Source organism: Onychomys torridus, chromosome 1 (assembly GCF_903995425.1).
Source record: "Onychomys torridus chromosome 1, mOncTor1.1, whole genome shotgun sequence".
NCBI classification, from domain to species: Eukaryota; Metazoa; Chordata; class Mammalia; order Rodentia; family Cricetidae; genus Onychomys; species Onychomys torridus.
Window position 1 is genome coordinate 17489965 of NC_050443.1, and position 21103 is coordinate 17511067.

Below are 21103 nucleotides of genomic sequence, written 5' to 3' on the forward strand. Positions count from 1 at the left end.
GGGGGCGGGAGGGGGGCGGCTGGAGAGATGGCTCAGCGGTTGGCCATTCTTCCAAAGGGCCCTGGGGTTCAATACCCAGCACCCACATGGCAGTTCACAACTGTAACTCTAGTTCCAGGGGATCTGACACACTCACAGAGTCATACATGCAGGCAAAATCCCAATGTACATAAAAACAAAAACAAAAAAACTTATTAAAAAAAAGATTTATTTATTTATTATTATGTATACAGAATGTATGACTGCAGGCCAGAAGAAGACACCAGATCTCATGGAAGAGCAGCCAGTGCTCTTAACTTCTGATCCATCTCTCCAGGCCACAAAAAACACTTTTAAAAAATCGGTTAAAACAAACAAACAAACAAACAAAAAAAAAAAAAAAAAAAGAAAGAAAGAAAACCAACCAAACAAACCAAAAAACAGTAAAACAAGACAAACCCAAATCACATATGTAGCTCCCTCGGTAGAGGGCAGAGTGCTTGCCTGGCACGCACAAAATCCTGGGTTCAATGCCCAGCACCACATAAACTGGATGTGAGGTTCACGTCTGTCACTTGGGAGATGGTGGAAGGAGGATCAGGAGTTTAAGGTCATCCTCCGCTACAGACTGAGCTGAGGTTAGCCTAGACAACATAAGACCCTGTCTCATGAAAAGAAGCAAAGTTATTACTAACCCGGAGCCTAAAATGCTGCCAAGCTCCTGGAATAGCTCAAGGCTGTAGCGGGTGACCTGCTGCCGAGAAGACTGAGTGACCAACAGCTTAAAACTCCTCCATTAGTCACTGTCCTGTGGCGAAGTGTGCCTGCGCGGGCTGCAGGCAGGAACTACAATTCCCAGAATTCATTGAGTGGGAGCCCAAGGTCCAGTCTAACCGCTCGACTGGGAGTGTACAAGACTCTACAATGACAACAAGCTGGACTGAAAGCTTTGGCAAATGGGAATTTGGTGTTGATAAATATACTTTTTTCCAGCCTTTAGCAAATCCGTGCAGGACGATGGACTCCAAGGTCACAGACACTTATGCAAGAGCAGAGACTTCTGGGAAATGTAGTTTCCTGTGCCAAGGGGACCCAAACTATGTGAATTCTCTACCTCCTTAAATTCCTTTTGCCTGCTTTTTCTTCCCTCCTTCCATGCCTGCCTCCCTCGCATCTTCTTTCTTTTTCCTTCTGTCTGTCGTTCCTTTTGTTTCTTTTTATTTCTTTAAAACGATTTCATGTTATGCTTGTTGCTCTTTTCTACTAAGGGGATGGTGCCACCCACAGTGGGCAATTCTTCACACCTCAATTTATGCAGTCAAGATAACACCCCTCATATACATGCCCAGAGGCCCATCTTCCACATGATTTTAGGTTCTGTCAAGTTGACATCACTAACCATCACACTCTGTCTTAAAAAAAAAAAAAAATACAGTTCCCCCTACACACACACACACACACACACACACACACACACACACACACACACAAAACCAAAAATGTAAAAGGAGCTGGGGATGTAGCTCAGGGTGGAATGCTTGGCAGCATGTTCAATGCCCAGTACCCCCCCCCCCCACACACACACCACCTTGTAAAACCAAATTACTGAGTATCCACAGGGAATGGACAACACTAAGGAATTGCCACTGATTTTATTAAATTTATTTTCCTTTTACAAACACCAAAGTCACTGGCCTACTTCAGCAGGAGTTTTCGGTTTTGTCTATATGTACAAGCCCTGGTCAGAAGGAAAAAGAGGAGGGTTAAAATGGATCAGGTGGATATACCTGTGATCACAGCACTTGGGAGGCTGAGACAAGAGGGTTGTCCTCAGTTCCAGGCTATCCTTGGGTACAGAGTGAGACCATATCTCGAAAAATCCAAAAATTAGTGTTGTGAGATGGCTCAGAAGGTAAAGAAAGCTGCCAATAAGCTGCCCATCTGAATTTGATCCTCAGGACCCACGTTGAAGATGAGAACAGCCTCTAGAGAGTTGTCCTCTGACCTCCACATGCCTGTTCTGCCACAGACAGACAGACAGACAGACACACACACACACACACACACACACACATGATAGGTAGGTAGATGATAGATAGATAATAGATAACAGATAGATGATAGATAGATAGATGATAGATAGATAATAGATAGATAGATGATAGATAATAGATAGATAGATGATAGATAGATAGATGATAGATAAAAGATAGATGGTAGATAGATAATAGATAGATGATAGATAATAGACAGATAGATAGATAGACAGACAGACAGATAGATGGCAGGATGCTGAAGGCTGGAATTAACACACACACCAGGGGCTCAGCCAGAGACATTGTTAGTTTCTGGTATGCCTGGGAGAATGTGAAATCAAGGGAATTTTCCAGGAACAAGGAAAAACAATGGACAGAAGGAGAAATAACGAAAGGACAGAGATGGAGAACCATGACTGAACAGCACCGCCCCCCAAGCTCTGTCTCCCACTTCCCAGTGCCCAGCGCTTGCCCAAGTGGCCTTATTTGGAAACAATCATTGCAGGTGTAATTAAGGCAAGCTGACATCATCCTGAGTTTGGGTCCAGGTTGTATCTAAACACTGGTATCATTATATGAGAAAGGTGAGGCCTCACTGTGTCTCAGGGAGGAAAAAAAAAGCTTACCTGATGATTAGGAACTTAGATGCCACTGTCTGGGCCCAAACCAACAGTGAAATGAGGCTGGCCATGGGATTCAGTGGGTAAAGTGCTCACCAGCACACCAAAGCCTGGAGTCCACCCCCAGCACTAAATAAGTGAGACACGGTGGTCACCTCTGCACTAGGGAGGTAGAGGCAGGGCATTCTCAGCTACACTGATTTTGAGACTAGCCTGGGCTACATGAGATCCTAGCCCCCAAAACCAAATAGAGCCAAACAAAAAGTAAGCTGAAAGCCTGGCATCTCTGTCTTCAGTTTGTATCCATCTCTCCTGCTTACCTGTGCACACATGGTCAATCTCAGGGGTTAGCTACCTAGACTCTGGTCAGACCCCATCTCTTCCACTTACAAACTGAAGATGCAAATCTAGAGGAACTGAGCTACTGTCAGCTGTGCACAGTGTCCTGTTCCAGATCAGCTAGAGGTCTCTGGTCATTGTCCTAAGCCTTTGGTCTCCTTGGGTAACAGGAACATGGCAGGGATGAGTGGGCTGGAGAGGTGGCTCAGTGGTTAAGAGCATTAACTTCTCTTCCAGGGGACACAGGTTTGGTTCCCTCCACCTATATGGTGGTTCACAACTATTGGTAACTCCAGTCCCAGGGGATCCAATGACCTCTTCTGGTGTCTGAAGACACCAGGCAGGCACATGGTGCACAAACTTACATGTAGGAAAAAAATCCCATATACATAAAAATAAAAATAAAAAGATCAGCCCAAAACTGAGGCGGGCTGATCTCTGTGAGTTCAAGGCTGGACTGACTGGTCTACAAAGTGACTTCCAGGACAGCCAGGGCTGTTATACAGAGAAACCCTGTCTCAAGAAAATTGAAAACAGAAAAAATAAGATCATGCCAGGACAAGCTCACACTGAGCAGGAGTGATGTCATGGGGAAGTCTTGTTCTTTCAAACACTTAGACTTCTTCATACAACCCTGCAGAAGCAGGCCTGAGATTAATGACCAGCCAACCACACCCCGGCAAGACCCTATCTGCTCATCGCCCTCCCCTCCCCAGGTCCTCCGCTGTTTGAATGCCAATCTTTAATTTCATCTCCCCAACATGCCCACTGTGAATGAGAATGTCTTCTTTCCTACTCACTAGGGACTTCTGTTTACTTCCCTTGGGGGGAAGTGGTTAACCCAGTAATTTGGGATCTGCTGGCCCAGGACTCCAATTACATAAAGTCAGAAGCAAAGCTTGGCTGGAAGACACAAACTAAGGAATGTCCAGCATTGCTAGCAGCTAAAGGCAGCTGAGAGACAGGTGTGGAATAAGCAGTCCACCTTGAGGGCCTCCTGACATAGAGTGTCTGGCTACAAATTCAAATCTGTAAATGTTTTACGTTTCTTTATTCATTCCTTCATTCGTGTGTGTGTGTGTGTGTGTGTGTGTGTGTGTGTGTGTGTGTGTGTGTCCCCGCTATGGCATGCATGTGGAGATCAGAGGACAAGTGGGGGCCAGCTTTCTCCTTCCACCATGTGGGTCCTGGGGAGCCAACTCGGGTTATCAGGCAAGTGACTTTATCCCCCAGCCATCTGGGCAGCCCCAGATAATAACTTCAGGTGATGGTGGTAACTGAACATAGGCCTCAGGCAGGTTACTCAAATGCTCTACCACTGAGCCACACCCCAGCCCCTCACTAGGGGGATTCTAGGCAGGGGTTCTACCACTGAACCACACCCCAGCCCCTCACTGGGGGATTCTAGGCAGGGGCTCTACCACTGAGCCACACCCCAGCCCCTCACTGGGGGATTCTAGGCAGGGGCTCTATCACTGAGCCACACCCCAGCCCCTCACTGGGGGATTCTAGGCAGGGGCTCTACCACTGAACCACACCCTAGCCCCTCACTGGGGGATTCTAGACAGGGGCTCTACCACTGAGCCACACCCCAGCCCCTCACTGGGGGATTCTAGGCAGGGGCTCTACCACTGAGCCACACCCCAGCCCCTCACTGGGGGATTCTAGGCAGGGGCTCTACCACTGAGCCACACCCCAGCCCCTTACTGGGGGATTCTAGACAGGGCCTCTACCACTGAGCCATGCCCCAGCCCCTCACTGGGGGATTCTAGACAGGGGCTCTACCACTGAGCCACACCCCAGCCCCTCACTGGGGGATTCTAGACAGGGACTCTACCACTGAGCCCCACCCCAGCCCCTCACTGGGGGATTCTAGGCAGGGGCTCTACCACTGAGCCACACCCCAGCCCCTCACTGGGGTATTCTAGGCAGGGGCTCTACCACTGAGCCACACCCCAGCCCCTCACTGGGGGACTCTAGGCAGGGTCTCTACCACTGAGCCACACCCCAGCCCCTCACTGGGGGATTCTAGGCAGGGGCTCTATCACTGAGCCACACCCCAGCCCCTCACTGGGGGATTCTAGGCAGGGGCTCTACCACTGAGCCACACCCCAGCCCCTCACTGGGGGACTCTAGGCAGGGTCTCTACCACTGAGCCACACCCCAGCCCCTCACTGGGGGATTCTAGGCAGGGGCTCTATCACTGAGCCACACCCCAGCCCCTCACTGGGGGATTCTAGGCAGGGGCTCTACCACTGAACCACATCCTAGCCCCTCACTGGGGGATTCTAGACAGGGGCTCCACCACTGAGCCACACCCAGCCCCTCACTGGGGGATTCTAGGCAGGGGCTCTACCACTGAGCCACACTCCAGCCCCTTACTGGGGGATTCTAGACAGGGCCTCTACCACTGAGCCATGCCCCAGCCCCTCACTGGGGGATTCTAGACAGGGGCTCTACCACTGAGCCACACCCCAGCCCCTCACTGGGGGATTCTAGACAGGGACTCTACCACTGAGTCCCACCCCAGCCCCTCACTGGGGGATTCTAGGCAGGGGCTCTACCACTGAGCCACACCCCAGCCCCTCACTGGGGGATTCTAGGCAGGGGCTCTACCACTGAGCCACACCCCCAGCCCCTCACTAGGGGATTTTAAGCAGGGGCTCTACCTCTTGAGCCATGCTCCTAGCCCTCCTAAGAATAAATTTCTATGGCTCTAAGCAATCTCATAGGTAGAGGTGCCCCTCCTGTGCACCCTGGCTATGTACCATGAGCTGTTAAGTTTCATCATTAATGCCAAGCTAATGCTTATCATCCTAGCACTAAGGAGTCTGAGACAGAAGGTGAGTTCCAGATTAGCTTGGGGTATATGAGACCCTGTATCAAAATCCCAATAGTGGGGTATGGTAGCACTTGCCTTTATTCCCAGAACTGGAGAGAGGAAGGTTGGTTGTGCTAGATCAGTCAAAATTTATATAGTGAAACACTGTTTCAAAAAAAAATCAAACAGGGTGAGATCCAGGACAGGCACCAAAACTACATGGAGAAACCCTGTCTCAAAAAAACCATAAAAAGAAAGAAAAAAGTTAATGGTAGCTGGGCAGGCACCTGTAATCTCAGGCCTGGGGATGTGGAGGCTGATGACTAGTAATCCCAAAGTCATACATAGAGAATCTGAGGGTAGCTCGGTGTATGTGAATCAGGGGTATGACTGTCTCAAAAACATGTACCATAATATATGCCAGTAAAAAATAACAATATTGGTGAAGAATATATAGTAACAATACAGCTAGGACAAACGCTGGTTTTGATCAGTACATTCACCTTTTTTTCTGTATTTTTTCAGACAAGGTCTCACTATGTAGCTCTGGCTGTCCTGGAACTCTGTAGACCACCAGGCTGGCCTTGAACTCACAGAGATCCACCAGCCTCTGCCTCCTGAATGCTGGGATTAAAGGCGTGCGCCATTACATCCAGCTTCTTCTTCCTCCTCCTTCTTTTCATGGAAGAAGGGACTCACAAAGGTAGGACATAAAGCTGGGGTGCTTTGCACCTTTGTGACTTAGGGGTGCAGGAAAGAGAAAGTGAGAGGCACAGGGAGAAAGGGGGAGAGAGGGAGAGAGAAAAAGTACGGAAAAGAGAGGGACAGAAAGGCCGGGGCGATGCTCAGTGGTTCAGAGCACTTACTGCTCGTACAGAGAACCAAGTTCGGTTTCCAGTGCCAAATGGTGGCTCACAACCAACTCAACTCCAGCTAACAGGCATCCCATGCCGTCTTCTGGTGGGCCCTGCACCCACATGCACACACTTCCCAGACAGACACACAAACATACACATAACTAAAAATATTATCTTGCTGCTGGTGGCAGTACTCACCTTTAATCCTGGCACTCAGGAGGCAGAGGCAGGTGGATCTGTTTGAGGTCTACAGAGTGAGTCCCAGAATAGCTAGGGCTACACAGAGAAACCCTGTCTCAAAAAACCAAAAAGAAAAAAAATGCCTTATAAAAGAGGGTGAGAGGGAAGGAAAGACAGAAGAATTTAAAAAAGCAAGAGGGGAACTGAAGGACATAGTGATTGGGGGGGGGGCGACCAAAGACCCCTTTATGCATCGATTTTTTCTTCCTTCATTCCTCACTCCCCCACCCCATTTCTTTCTTTTTTGAGATAGGGTCTCATGTAGCTCAGGCTGGCCTCAAACTCACTATTTAGCCAAAGGAGACCTTGAACTTCTGATCCTCCTTCCTCCCCTTCCCAAGTGCTGTGATGACAAGTTTGTGTCATACCATACTTGATTTATCCAGTACTAGGGATCAAACCCATGACTTTGATCGTGCTAGGCAACTACTAACTGAGCCACATCCCACCTTTCCCCAGTTTCTGAGATAGCATCTTGCTGTGTTGCTTAGACTGGCCTTGAACTTATGGCCATCCCCCCACTTCAAGCCTCCCAAGTGCTGGGGTCAGAGTAGGGGACCACCACACCTGGGTGGTACCCATGTTTGAGGGACTTAGAGGGTCAGGGGTGACTCACGCGATCAGGATGACCAGGAAGGTTAGGATAGCCAGTCCCACTGCCACCAAGTCGCCCACCAACACCATGTTCTTCAGGTTGCTGTCCGACTGGAACCTGAGAGTCATGCGGGGCTGCCCATCCACTGGACAGTTGGAAGTGGAACTCAGTACCAAACCACCACCCCTGTAACCCCCCCACCCCACCTGTTCACCTGGCTCACCACTTAGTGCTGTGCCAGGCTCTCAAGGACCATTCACCATGGTGAACACCACAGCTTAGTCTGTCCCAGTAACAGCCAAAACCAGGCCTAAGTCAACCTCATTTCTTGTTGGATATGGGAGGGAAGCAAGAAGTTGGATCCAAAGCCAAGGAAAGAACTGGGTGTGGTGGTTCACAACTGTAATCTGAACACTTGGGACACTGAGGCAGGAGGACTACTCTGAGCTGAGGGCATTCTGGGATACAGAATGAGACCCTGTCTCTTAAAAAGGAGGAAAGCTCCTTTTCCAGCACCATGGCTGACTGGCCGCCGTCATGCTTTGCACCATGATGACAATGGACTGAACCTCTGAACTGTAAACCGGCCCAATTAAATGCTTTCTTTTATAAGAGTTGCCTTGTTCATGGTGTTTCTTCACAGCACTAGAACACTAAGACAGAAGTTGGTACTAGTGAGCAGGATATTGCTGTGACAAGTCTGACCATATTGCTTGTTGGTGGAGTGCAGACTTTTTGACTTTGGATTAAGAAAACAGTTGAACACTTTAAGTGGGTCTTAGTGGGCTATATTAGTAGAAGTGTGGAGACAGTGGTGCAGTGATGCCGAGAGGTTATGGCAGCCTGGTTCAAGAGGTTTCAGAGAGTAATAGTATTAGTAGTGGCCTAGAGACTGTTCTTGTGATATTTTGGTAAAGACTGTGGTTGCTGTCTGCCCTGGTCCTGAGGTTAAATTGAAGAGTTTTGAATTAATGGTATTGGTGAAGGAGATTTGAAGACAGCCTAGTATTAACAGTGGCACAGTGGCCACTTGTATGCAGATCTACAATGAGAAGGAGCAAGCTGGGCAAAATGTGCAGTTTGAGGAGAAAAGGAGCACCAGGAATAGAATGGAGCTATGTGCAGTGCTCAAGGAGGTTAAAAGATTAAAGAGCAGCCTGATGCTAAGTGGAATAAAAGGAATGGTGACCTCAGGGAAGACCCCACCCAGCTAAGTTTCCAATCTGTGCAAAGGAATTAAAGCAAAGCTTAAGCAGGGAAGGAAACTATGTCTGATGAAAATGTATTTGAGAGAGCCAACTTCCAGCTCCAGCAATCAGCAGAACTTGGCAGCTTCAGCCATGTGGTTCTGGCTTTAGAATCAAGGATAGAAGAAAGGGGTTATAGATCTCCCTAATGGCTAAGGAAAGCTGCTGAGGCTAGGCATGTGTCAGGGGTGTCCCTGTATGTAGTAGTTTGAATGTAATTGCCCTCCATAAGCTCATAGAGAGTGGCACTATTGGGAGGTGTGGCCTTCTTGAGGGAAGTGTGCCACTGTGGGGGCAGGCTTTGAGGTCTCCTTTGCTTAAACTTTGCTCAGTGTCTGTTGCCTTCTGATCAAGATGTAGCCAGCACCGTGTCTGCCTGCATGTCACTGTGCTTTCCACCATGATGATAATGGACTGAACCTCTGAACTGTAAGCTGCCATCACAATGTAATGTAAAAGGAAAAAGCCACATAAGATGGGAAATACACAGGGAGTCTGGATTCTATATGTTATTGTATTGATTTTGAAATTTTTGAATATTGATAAGCAAAGGCAGCTGCTGAGAGACATTGGACTGTGAACAGGACTGCAAAATTGAAGCAACCTAGATACTTTAGGGCTGTCTTAACTTTAAAAAAAGAAGTGAAAAATATATTTGTCAAATGGAAGTCAAAAATGCTTTGGAGAGGAGCTTTTGCTTTTGTTCCCACCGGAGATGAGAGGCTGTGGATTCCTGCAGGAATAAAATGGATCAGGTTTGATCAAGGGAGACCTCCTGAATCTTGACAGGTGATATCTAGCAACAAATATTATAGCTGGTCTTCCCAGGACTTAGCCATTATCTCAAAATTTCTCTCCAGGACACTAAAAATGCCTTTGCCCACAGACAACAGGAAGCAGTTTAGAGAAATGATGTCCACATTCCCAAGACTTGGGTTGTGGGAGGTTTTTGGTTATTTGGTGGGTCATGGATGTTTGTTACCATTTAGGGGAATGTTTGATAACAAGACAACTGTTAATCTCAGATATTTTCCATTGGCATGGATTTGGTATATTGACACAAATTTAATTTTGTTACACTGTATGTATGTTTCTGCTCTTATTTGGGGTATTGTGCTTATATAGCTCATTTAAATGAGCTTAAGGCATCATTAAGAAATGAAGTTAGGGGTTGGGGATTTAGCTCAGTGGTAGAGCGCTTGCCTGGCAAGCCCAAGGCCCTGGGTTCGAGCCTCAGCTAAAAAGAAAAGAACAATGAGATTAGTAGTCAATCTACAATAATCAACTTGTAGTCTCATTAGGTATGTCTTCAAGGTTAAACAGGTATTCTAGACAAGCAGATGCTTTTCAAACACTTCAAATATCTACAGAGGATGGCATTTAAGATGTTTAATAACTTAAGGTTTTCATGTCAACAAGACACATCTGCTCCTGGCAGCACCGCTTTACTTCATAAATGGATGGTTTGCACTGAAGAAACTCCATAGGAGTTTGCTTTCATTGTGGCAAGGTTAGCCATTTGGGCAAGAAACTGCTTTTGCCTTGACTGCTTGACTGTGTGCTGTGCAGACTGGACACACAGGATCCACAGGAAAGTGACTGCTGAACTTTGCCAAAACAAGGCAAAACAGTCCTTTCAGATTCCTGTTTCACAGAAGAGTCTGCCAGACATTCTGCCAGACACAGAGGAAAGCGACTGATGAACTTTGACAATACAAGGCAGGACGGTCCTCCAAATTTTCTGCTTCACTGAAAAGTCTGCCAGACCTTCTAGGCCTGTAGGCTGAAGATGGATGCCCCAACATTGCAGAGGAACTTTGGGTGACTGTCCAGGCAGATGTCTCTGTTGTTATTAATTCCTTCTGGGTCTTTGATAAAGTTAAAGACTAGGTAGTTACAGCTGCAGTTTTCCTTAATTATGATAGAAAGTAAATTAGATATAAAACTTTAGAGTCACTAAGATGGAGGAGTGTTTTCTCTGAATTTGCAAAATACAAATGGACTGAATATTGTAAATTAATTCTTATTTGATAACTGTTTTTGTTGTAGATAGTTTTACTATGTTAAAGTTAAAATCTTTCATTTTTATTTAGGCAAAAAGGGGGAATGTAGAATATTTTAAGATGTGTTACATTTGTTTATGCTGTGGAACATTGGTTTAATGATGCAAAGATGTGTTGCATTCCTTTATGTTGCATTTGTTTAACTCTGTGAAGCTGTGTTACTGTGCCTGTCTAAAACACCTGATGGTCTAATAAAGAGCTGAACGGCCAATAGCAAGGCAGGAGAAAGGGTAGGTGGAGCTGGCCGGCAGAGAATAAATAGAAGGAGGAGCAAGAACAAGGAGAGGAGGACTCCAGGCATCAGCTACCCACCCCCCAGCCAGGCAGTCACAGAGTAGGGGTGAAAGTAAGATATACCAAAGTAAAAGAAAGGAAAAAGGCAAAAGGTAGATGGGTTAAGTTAAGGAAAGCTGGCTAGAAACAAGCCAAGCTAAGACCGGGCATTCATAATTAAGAATAAGCCTCCATGTGTGATTTATTTGGGATCTAGGTGGCTGGCCCCCAAAAGAGCAATAGAGCAAAGGGTAAACAACAACAACAACAACAAATATCTAAACATAAACTTTGTTTTCTGAGATAGGATCTCTCTCTCTCTCTCTCTCTCTCTCTCGTTTTGGGTTTTTTTTTTTGAGATAGGGTTTTTCTATGTAGCCCTAGCTGAACCTGCTCTGTAGACTCACAGATAGTATCTTTTAAAATATATATTTAAAATTATGTGTCTTTGTGGGTCTGGGAAGTACATGTGGTTACCTTCAGCTGCCTGGAACAATGTCATCCTCTAGAACTGGAGTTACAGACATGTGAGCTGCCATCTGGGGGCTGGGAATCCAACATGGTTCCACTGAAAGAACTGTCAGTGCTCTTAACCAATGAGCCATTTACCAGTCCTTAAAATACATCTTAATTGTGTGTGTGTGTGTGTGTGTGTGTGTGTGTGTGTGTGTGTGTGTGTGACAGAGGTCAATGTCAAGTGTTTTCTTCAGTCCCTCTCTAACCTGATTTTGATATAGGGTCTCTCACTGAACCTAGTGCTTACAAATTCATCCAGGCTGGTCAGTGAGCTTCAGGAATCTACTTGTCTCTTCATTCTACTCCAGGGCAGAGTTGCAGACAGGAGCTATGTAGCTCAGGCTGGCCTTGAACTCCAGATCCTCCTGCCTCAGCCTCCCAAGTGCTTATGGGGAGCCCTGAAACCCACCTCCACAGGGACAAGGACTGTGAGGAGCCTTGAAACCACCTCTACAGGAACATGACTGTCTCTCACAGGCCACCCCTGCCTTTCCAAACCCACATCTTACCATAGCAATACTTCTCTCGGATGCATTTGGGGGTGATTTTCTTGCAATGTAAACAGTCCAGGACCTCCTCTTTGAGCATGCCTGGGCAGAGGGGAAGGGAAAAGTGGAGAAAAGCACACCCCAGGAACTGGCAAGAGCAGGGAGGAACAAGGCACAAAGAGAATGGGGTCCCCTGGGCCTCTAAACATCAGAAGAGTCACTGCCTGGGACAGCAATGATTCATGTGAGAAATGATTTCTTCTTCTTTTCTTCTTTTCTTCTTCTTCTTCTTCTTCTTCTTCTTCTTCTTCTTCTTCTTCTTCTTCTTCCTCCTCCTCCTCCTCCTCCTCCTCCTCCTCCTCCTCCTCCTCCTCCTCCTCTTCTTCTTCTCTTCTGAGACAGGGTTCTCTGTGTAGCCCTGGCTGTCCTGGAACTCACTCTCTAAACCATGCTGGTCTTGAACTAAGAGATCCACCTGCCTCTGCCTCCTGAGTGCTGGTATTAAAGCAACACAATCACTCAAGAAATGATTTTTCTATCATTGAAGAGTCAAATGGAATTTCCATAGGCCAGGTCACCTGATCATAGGATATGAGGCAGAGTGCTGAGGACTGAACCCAAGGTCTTGAGTATTAGGCAAGAGCTCTATCACTGAGCCATGCTTCAGTCCCTCACTGGGGATTCTAGGTAGAGACTACCACTGGTCTATATCACAAAGACCACTTTTTTAAATCCGGAAACAGCATTCTGCTAAGTTACCCAGGTTAGCTTTGAACTTGAGACATTCTTGCCTCAGCCCCCTCAGTAGTTCCTATGGCAGATTAAGGTTGGCCATCTGTTTCTTCCCATTTGTAGACACTTAAGCAAACATCTCTTGGTTGCTGTCATTTTACATTTTATGTGTTTCCTGGTGTGTGCAATGCACACACACGTACACGAACAGAGCTCAGTGAACAACTTACATGAGTCTGCTCTCCTTCCTTGTGTGGGCGCTGAAGAGTGAACTCAGGTTAAGCTAGCTAACAAGCACCTCTACCTCCTGAGCTGTCTTGTCGGCCTCAACATTTATTAGTTTTTGAATCTGCTACTTTCTAGTCTTGGAGCTTTGTCTGGCAAAGGTGGGCATGGTGCAGGTTCACCTGGGTCCTCTCTTCCTGTGCAAACAGGAAGACATTTCACAGGATCCTTTTGTAGTGAGTCGCTCCCACATGTCCTACACTGAATCAGAGGAAAATGAAAAGTGTGGTGGGTGTCATGCCAGGCCACAAAACTTCCTGTGTACTTTCCTAGTTCCAGAGGCCAGTGTTAACCACTAGCATGGGGCAGCGGAAGTTTGAAGAGTTACAGGACTCCCTGTGGATGTAGCTGTGACAGCAGCACTTGTCACATTGAGCCATTGAGATGTGGAGTTTGTCAATGCCACACACCCTATGGCACCCACAACTACAGATGCCCCAAGGCCCCAGTTCACACCATTTTCGTAAGACCCCCAAAAGTCAATCTTGAGCAGCTAGTGAGATGGAACAGCTGGTAAAGGTGCTTGCCACCGAGACTGGTGACCTGAGTTCAATCCCAGAGACCCATAGGGAAGAAAGAGAGAACCAACTACTGTAACTTATCTTCTGACCTCCACATGTGTATTGTGCACACATACATCCTAATAAAATAGGATAATAATAATAATAATAATGTGGTGCCTCATGAAATAACAGCACTGCAGAGACTGAGGCAGGAGGATTATCCTGAGTTCTAGGTCAGCACGGGTTACAGAGTGAGAACTTGTGTCAAAATAAGAAGCAATGGGGGAGGGGAGGCAGAGATAACTCAGTGGATAAGATGCTTAGAACAAGAAAGTTGAACGTGGTGGTGTGTGCTCATAATCTCAGCTCTGAGGAGGCACGACAGGGGGTTCCTGGGCAGCCAGTCTAATCGGTGGCCTTTGAGACACTATGAGACCCTGTCTCAAAAGCCAAGGTGGGGGCTAAAGAGATGGCTCAGGAGTTAAAAGCATTTACTAATCCTGTGGAAGACTGTGGTGATATATTGTGCACCCTAATAAACTTGCCTGAGGATCAGAGGACAGAGCCAGCCACTAGATTAGACATAGAGATCAGGCAGTGGTGGCACACACCCTTAATCCCAGCACTTAAAATCTCATGCCTTTGCTTGGGAAGCACTCATGCCTTTAATCCCAGGAAATAATATGGCAGGGAAGAGAAAGGTACATAAGGCATGAAGAAGCAGGAACTCACTATCTTATAGGCTGAGGATTTTGTAGAGGTAAGAACTAGTGGCTGCCTGTTCTGCTTCTCTGATCTTTCAGCTTTCACCCTGATATCTGGCTCTGGGTTTGTTTTTTGTTTTTTAATTATTATTAAAAGATCATCTATGATTCAAACAACAGAAGACCCAAGCTCAGATCCTATCATGGAGTTACATAGTGGCTTGCAGCCATCTCTAACTCCAGTTCCAGGGAATCTGATGGCTTCTTTTGGCCTCCATGGGCACTGCACTTACATTGTGCACAGACATACATTCATGAAAACACTCATACACCAAAATTAAAAATAACTAAAAATAACATGGTGGATGGTTACTGGGGCATGATACCCAAGGTATCATGATACCATTGGCTTCTAAAAGCATGCATGCATATGCGTGCACACGTGCAGAAAAACACCCTCCCTTCATGACATAGTTCATGTTTTTGTGGTAAAATGAGTATGGCATTAGAGTTTGATGTGGGAGGAATGGGGAAAAGGTGTGGGAGGGTGGGGGTGAACAGGAAAGCAGGACTCACGGCAAATTTTGTGGTCACAGGCTGAAAAAGAAGAGAGCTGACATGAGTGGCATGGGACATGGATGGTGGGAAGGGAGAGGAAGGGATGTTGGTGCGATGGGGATGCTGGGAGTCAGTTACACAGGATGACTTTGGGGGGCAGGAACCACGTTGGGGAGACTGGGGCAACACCTTTTGATTCATAGGCTTTTAGCGCTTTCTTTAGTTCCTTGATGGCATGCTCCCTGAGGTTCACCAGCTCTTCCAGCAGAGCATCATCTGAGGAGGGAACAGAGGCTAATTAGTGCAGAGCCCCATCGAGCCTTGAACCACTTACAGAATGAGTAAACTGGGCTTCAGAGATGCCTCAGTGGTTAAGAGCACAGTCTTGTTGTAGAATATTATTTTAAGATGTGTTACAATTGTTTATCCTGTGGAACTTGTTTTTAATGTTGCAAAAACATGTTGCATTCTTTTATGTTGCATTTGTTTAACTCTGTGAAGCTGTGTTACTTTGCCCATCTAAAACACCTGATGGTCTAATAAAGAGCTGAATGGTCAATAGCAAGGCAAGAGAAAAGATAGGCGTGGCTGGCAGGCAGAGAGAATAAATATGAGGAGAAATCTGGGAGAAAAAGAGGGAGCAAGAGAACCAGGAGAGGAGGACTTCAGGGGCCAGTCACCCAGCCACCCAGCTACACAGCCAGACACAGCGTAAGAAGGACAAAAAAGGTATACAGAAATAGAGAAAGGAAAAAGCCCAGAAGCAAAATGTAGTTGGGTTAACTTAAAGTTAAGGAAAGCTGGCTAGAAACAAGCCAAGCTAAGGCCAGGCATTTATAATTAAGAATAAGCCTACATATGTGATTTATTTGGGAGCTAGTTGGTGGGCCCCCCAAAGAGTAAAAAAAAACCAAAAAACAAAAACAAAAACAAAACAACACGGCTGTTCTTACAAAGGACCTAGGTTCAGATCCCAGCACCCACATGGTGGCTCATAACCATCTGTAACTGCAGCCCCAGGGGGTCTGGGACCCTCTTGTGACTCCCACAGGTACTGCACACATATAACACATAATACATGCAAGCAAAAACACCCATACAAATTAAATTTTAAGAAAGTAAAAAAAAAAGGGGGGGGGGTCCAGATCTTAGAGATGTTCGTTTGGTCCTTTGCAAAAATGACCCATTTAGTGTCCAAAAAGGATCTGAATTCTGAAAGGCTTCATGGGAAGAGCTGCTTGGCAGCCTCTCAAGAGCTGTGAAGCTGGCCTTGAACTCACTGTAATTGAGATAGGATTCAAAGTCATAGTCCTCCTACATCAGCTTCCTGAGTTACTGGGATGACAGGCCCCAGGTAGACTCATTGATGGGAGGTTACTACAAATGTTAGATTATTTAAAAGACAGCTGTACGGAGAAAGAAGGCGGAAAGAAAGGCGGGGGGCGCTTGGTCTGACCTAGGTGGAACTATGTTTATTCACTGTGGAGGGGCAGAAGGCCAGAATGCCTACAGAGGAAGATAGGGTCCGTCTCTTATGCAGCAGAAATGACTTCCGTGGTCTGCAAGGGAAGCTGAGAAATGTAGTCTTTCAGCAGGAAACTATCGACAAACTCTTCATTTATAAAATCTATAGTGTCTAAGAAGCACAAGAAAACAGATGTGTGTGGCGGACGACGCCTTGTGATGGGCGTTGTAGAGATAGGAGTGTCCCGCACACATCTTCAACTCTGTGTGTCTTTGGACAGGTCACCTGGCCTCTGAGCCTCAGCTTTTCTCCCTCTTTGTAAAGCGGGAATCTCAAACATCTGCCTCAGAACAAAGGACGCGCTTTTGTTAGCTACCAGAGGAGAAGCGGACAGGGAGGCCAGGAGGTGGCTGAAGGTTCTCCTACCTGTCATAGAGTTAACCTTTATGTACAGGGTATGGTTCTTGAAGGAGATCGCCAGGTTCTCCAGCTGATCCAAGCCTGCAGCCCAGAAGGGAGACTGCGTCACATCAGGAGGCCCACCACGGCCCCAGCCTCTCCCCCAGCACCCAAGCACACACCCACTTTCCCTACGAAGGCGTTCATGGCGTAGTCCCTGAAGAAAGGCCCCTCCATGGTCAGCAGCAGGGCCTGAGCGCGGGCCTGCAACCCTTCTACGTGGAAGCGCTTGGGGATGATGGCCACGCGCAGCTGGTTGAGAGCAACCAGCACCGACTGGTCACATTGCAGGCAACCCCAGCCGCCGGGACTGGCCAGGCAGCACAGGAGCGCCAAGGCCAGGAGCATGGTGGGTGCTTTGTGACATCACAGGCGAGGCCCCAGAACGCTCTCGAGATGTACCTAGCGCTCTGGAATTCAGTCACTTAACGCACTTATTGACCACCTACTGGATGCTGTTCTAAGTCCCCAAGGGCCTGAGAAAGACTGAAGTATCCTGTCCTACTGACGTTTAATTCACTAATTCAACTGATTTCCTTCCTTTGCCCTCACTTTTCTTTTCTTCCTTCTCTTTCTCCCTTAAAAACATTTTATTAATTTTCGAGGCCGGGTATGGTGATGGTGCACATCTTTAATCCCAGCTCTATGGAGGCAGAGGCAGGCGGAACTCTGTGAGTTCTAGGCCAGCCTGGTCTGCATAGTGAGTTCCAGGACAGCCAGGGCCACATAATGAGGTCTTGTCTCAGAATATATATATATATATATATATATATATATATATATATATATATATATATATATATATATATATATATATATATATATATAAAATAATTTTTGAGAATTTCATATAAACATGCATTGTATTTTGATCATATTCGTTTCCTATCCCCCTAAATCCTCCTAGGTTCACCCCCACCCCCTTTCTCTTCTTTCTTTCTCCAGTCCTTCTCCTTCCCTCTCTAACTCTCTTCTAAGATAGTGTGTCTTGTAGCCTGGGCTGGCCTTGAACTCTATATTTACCTGAGGATGACTCTGAACTCCTGAATCTCTGCCCCAGTTTCCTGAGAGCGTGAATTACAGGATCTCAATACACAGCCCTGACTGTTCTGGAATTCACTTTGTAAACCAGGCTGGCTTTGAATTCACAGAGATCCAACTACCTTTGCCTCTGGAATGCTAGGATTTTTGTTTGTTTGTTTTTTGGAGCTGAGGATTGAACCCAGGGCCTTAGCAAGTGCTCTACCACTGAGCTAAATCCCCAGCCCTGAGTGCTGGGATTTAAGGCCTGTGCCACCACACCCGCTATTGGCTCTGAGCCTCCATGTGGATGCTGGGAATTAAACTTACATCCTCTGCAAGAGCAGTCACTGCTGTGAGCCATCTCCCCAGACAAACATTTTATGTTTTTTTTTTTTTAAATTACATTTATTATGAGATCTTGTTGTGGAATATTTAACTATGTAAAGATGGGTTACATTTGTTTATGCTACAGAATATTACTTTAACTGTGTAACGGCATGTTACATTTGTTTTTGCTGCCTTTGCTAATGATCTAAAGATGTGTTACATTTGTTTCTGCTGTATTTAATTAGTAAAGGTGTGTTGCATTTGTTTCTATTTGTGTACTTGCCTGCCTAAGTAAGGCCTGATTGGTGTAATAAAAAGCTGACCGACCATTCTCTACACCAGGATTGTTTTGTTTTTCTGTAGCTAGTGAAAAGTTTGAAGTTACACATGTAGCTATCATGATATTGTGAACAAACATGGCTGGCTTAGCATGTGTGTGTGAGGTGAATTGAATTAGTTGTGATTAAGTTAGCTGAGGAGGAAAGGACACCCAGGGTGTCGTGGCTCCAACTCACCACCAGAGGGCGCTCACACCAGGTAAATTCTCTCCCTGACTTGCTCTAGCTGGCTTTGGCTCCCCTCAGCCCCAACTTGTCAGTCCCAGGATTACCCGGCAGACTAGCAAATTTGAGACCACATTTTGAGATAGGAGCCAACCTGTTGACTTGTACTTGCTTCTCCTCCTCCACAATCAAAGTTCCACACAAAGGCTACAGATTCCTCTGCTTCTAAACCCCAAACCCTCAGATCCAGGTGTGAGGCAGGAAGAATCAGGACACAGAACTAGTGTGGCTACACTAAAGAGTGATTTGGTAAAACATAGATAAATTAAATATCATCTCATATCACACCTTAGAATTCCACATTTCAATAAAGATGGTGAAGGATTTCCCACACTGACCTAGGACCCAGCAGCAGGAAGGCTGAGACAGGAAGATGGCCAGTTCTGTGCCTAGCATCCCTCAGAGAGAGGGGCAGGGGGTAGCTCAGTGGTAGAATGTTTACTAAGCTGGCATGAGGCTGAGTCCCAGTTCTTCAAAGTGAAAAACAAAAACAAAATCAGACTCTCGTGGTCCTAAAGCTGCTCAATCAGATGCCCTGTCTTTAAAGCATGAGCAGTGCCCAGCCCTCCCTTCCCAGTGCCCAGCCCTCCCTGCCCAGTGCCCAGCCCTCCCTGCCCAGTGCCCAGCCCCTCCCTGCCCAGTGCCCAGCCCCTCCCTGCCCAGTGCCCAGCCCCTCCCTGCCCAGTGCCCAGCCCCTCCCTGCCCAGTGCCCAGCCCCTCCCTGCCCAGTGCCCAGCCCCTCCCTGCCCAGTGCCCAGCCCTCCCTGCCCAGTGCCCAGCCCTCCCTGCCCAGTGCCCAGCCCCTCCCTGCCCAGTGCCCAGCCCTCCCTGCCCAGTGCCCAGCCCCTCACTCCCTCTGGCCTATTGAGAGTTGTTTGGTTGGTTGGTTTGTTTTGGTTGTTTGTAGATAAAGTCACCTTCTAGGATTCTTTCATTTTATGCTTTTGTTTGTGGCTAGCTTCTGAGCCAAGCAACTGCCACTTGGAGAGTTCAGCAAAAGGGTTATCCCAGCTGGGCTTGTTAACTCATCATGGAGTGGTGGGGAGGGTCAGAGACCCTCACCTAAGTATCCAGCTGCTCCTCACCATTGGTCGCATATAATGCTCCCCTTATTGCACCTGACCTCTGTGAGGGGCTGGAGTATATAGATGGGTGAATACCAGGGCAAGCTCCATTTGTAAAGTATGGGATAGGTCTCATCCTTGCTGAGTGGTAACTCCTCACCTATGTTTTGTAAGGAAGCCCAGTAACTCCCTGGTTTCCCCAGAGTGAACTGTAGTGGAGTTATGTTTCTGTTTATCTTTGGGACCTTAGGGAAGAAGGTAGTTCTTGCTTATGTCTTCCTCTGGGAAGGAATTTTTTATCAGTGTGTGTGTGTGTGTGTGTGTGTGTGTGTGTGTGTGTGTGTGTGTGTGTGGCTGTCCTAGAACTCACTCTGTAGCCCAGGCTGGCCTCGAACTCACAGAGATCCGCCTGCCTCTGCCTCCCGAGTGCTGGGATTAAAAGCGTGCGCCACCACCGCCCGGCTTTTGTTTTACTTCTTACTTACCAGAGAAATGGGATCATCATGCTATCTTCACGCACGTATCACTGTCACTTTGCTGAGTCACCCTCATCCCTGCCACCCCCCCTGCAAACAGTTCCTTTCTTCTCCCTCTTCTGTTGACATCGGGCCTTTTTCTGTAGCCCAGGTTGGCCTGAAATTCATGGCAATCCTTTCTCCTCAGCCTTCAAAGTGCTTGCCACCTCACCTGTCTTCTCTCTTTGCTTTTTTTTGAAAACAGGTTCTAGTAGCCCAGGCTAACCTAGAACTGGTCAAAGATGACCTTGAACGTCCCAGAAGTTCACCATGTTTATTATATGGAGTTGAACAAGGAGGTGGGTTATTACATACAGATACACAGGGAGGCAGGGTTATTACATACGGATACACAGGGAGGCGGGTTATTACATACAGCTGGATATGGGGTCGTCAGTAGGAGCAGTCTGCAGGCTGTAGATATCCAGGGAGAGAAAACTATGGTGGATATCTTCTGCACACACTGTCAGCACCTGCATTCAGTCCCCCCTGAGAAAGGCTTTGCTGGTTCCTTCCTTGGTGTGAGGCTCTGGGGTCCTTGACATGACCATGTGCATATGGATAGCACACATTTATTCAGAGCTTCCTGTGCTCCCTAAAGGCCAGCATTTGTCACCCCGAGGGATGGTGGGATACAGTTCTCTGGCAGCGAGCTATCTGCTGTAACCCTCTCTCTTTGCTGGGCTCAAGCCAGGTTTCTCTAACCGTCAGGCATTCCTGCCTCATGCGGCCGCTGTCACCGTTAGTGTCGTGCATGCTCTGACCCTGCACCTGCCTCCCCTAGCTGTGTCCCAGTGAGAGTGACATGATCTACTGAACTTCAAAGGGGAT

At 47.1% G+C, this 21103-nt stretch overlaps 1 protein-coding gene across 1 annotated transcript; it reads right to left on the bottom strand.

Annotated features, from left to right (window-relative positions):
* Window positions 1-1674: 1674 nt before the first annotated feature.
* On the bottom strand, window positions 1675-17128 carry Izumo2 (IZUMO family member 2). Its single transcript, XM_036199098.1, has 7 exons — window positions 16903-17128; window positions 16748-16822; window positions 15046-15132; window positions 14875-14895; window positions 12096-12176; window positions 7509-7632; window positions 1675-1717 (listed from the first exon to the last, which is right to left on the bottom strand). The coding sequence occupies exons 1-7, from the start codon at window positions 17126-17128 to the stop codon at window positions 1675-1677; spliced, it is 657 nt and encodes a 218-aa protein (XP_036054991.1).
* Between the last annotated feature and the right edge of the window lie 3975 nt (window positions 17129-21103).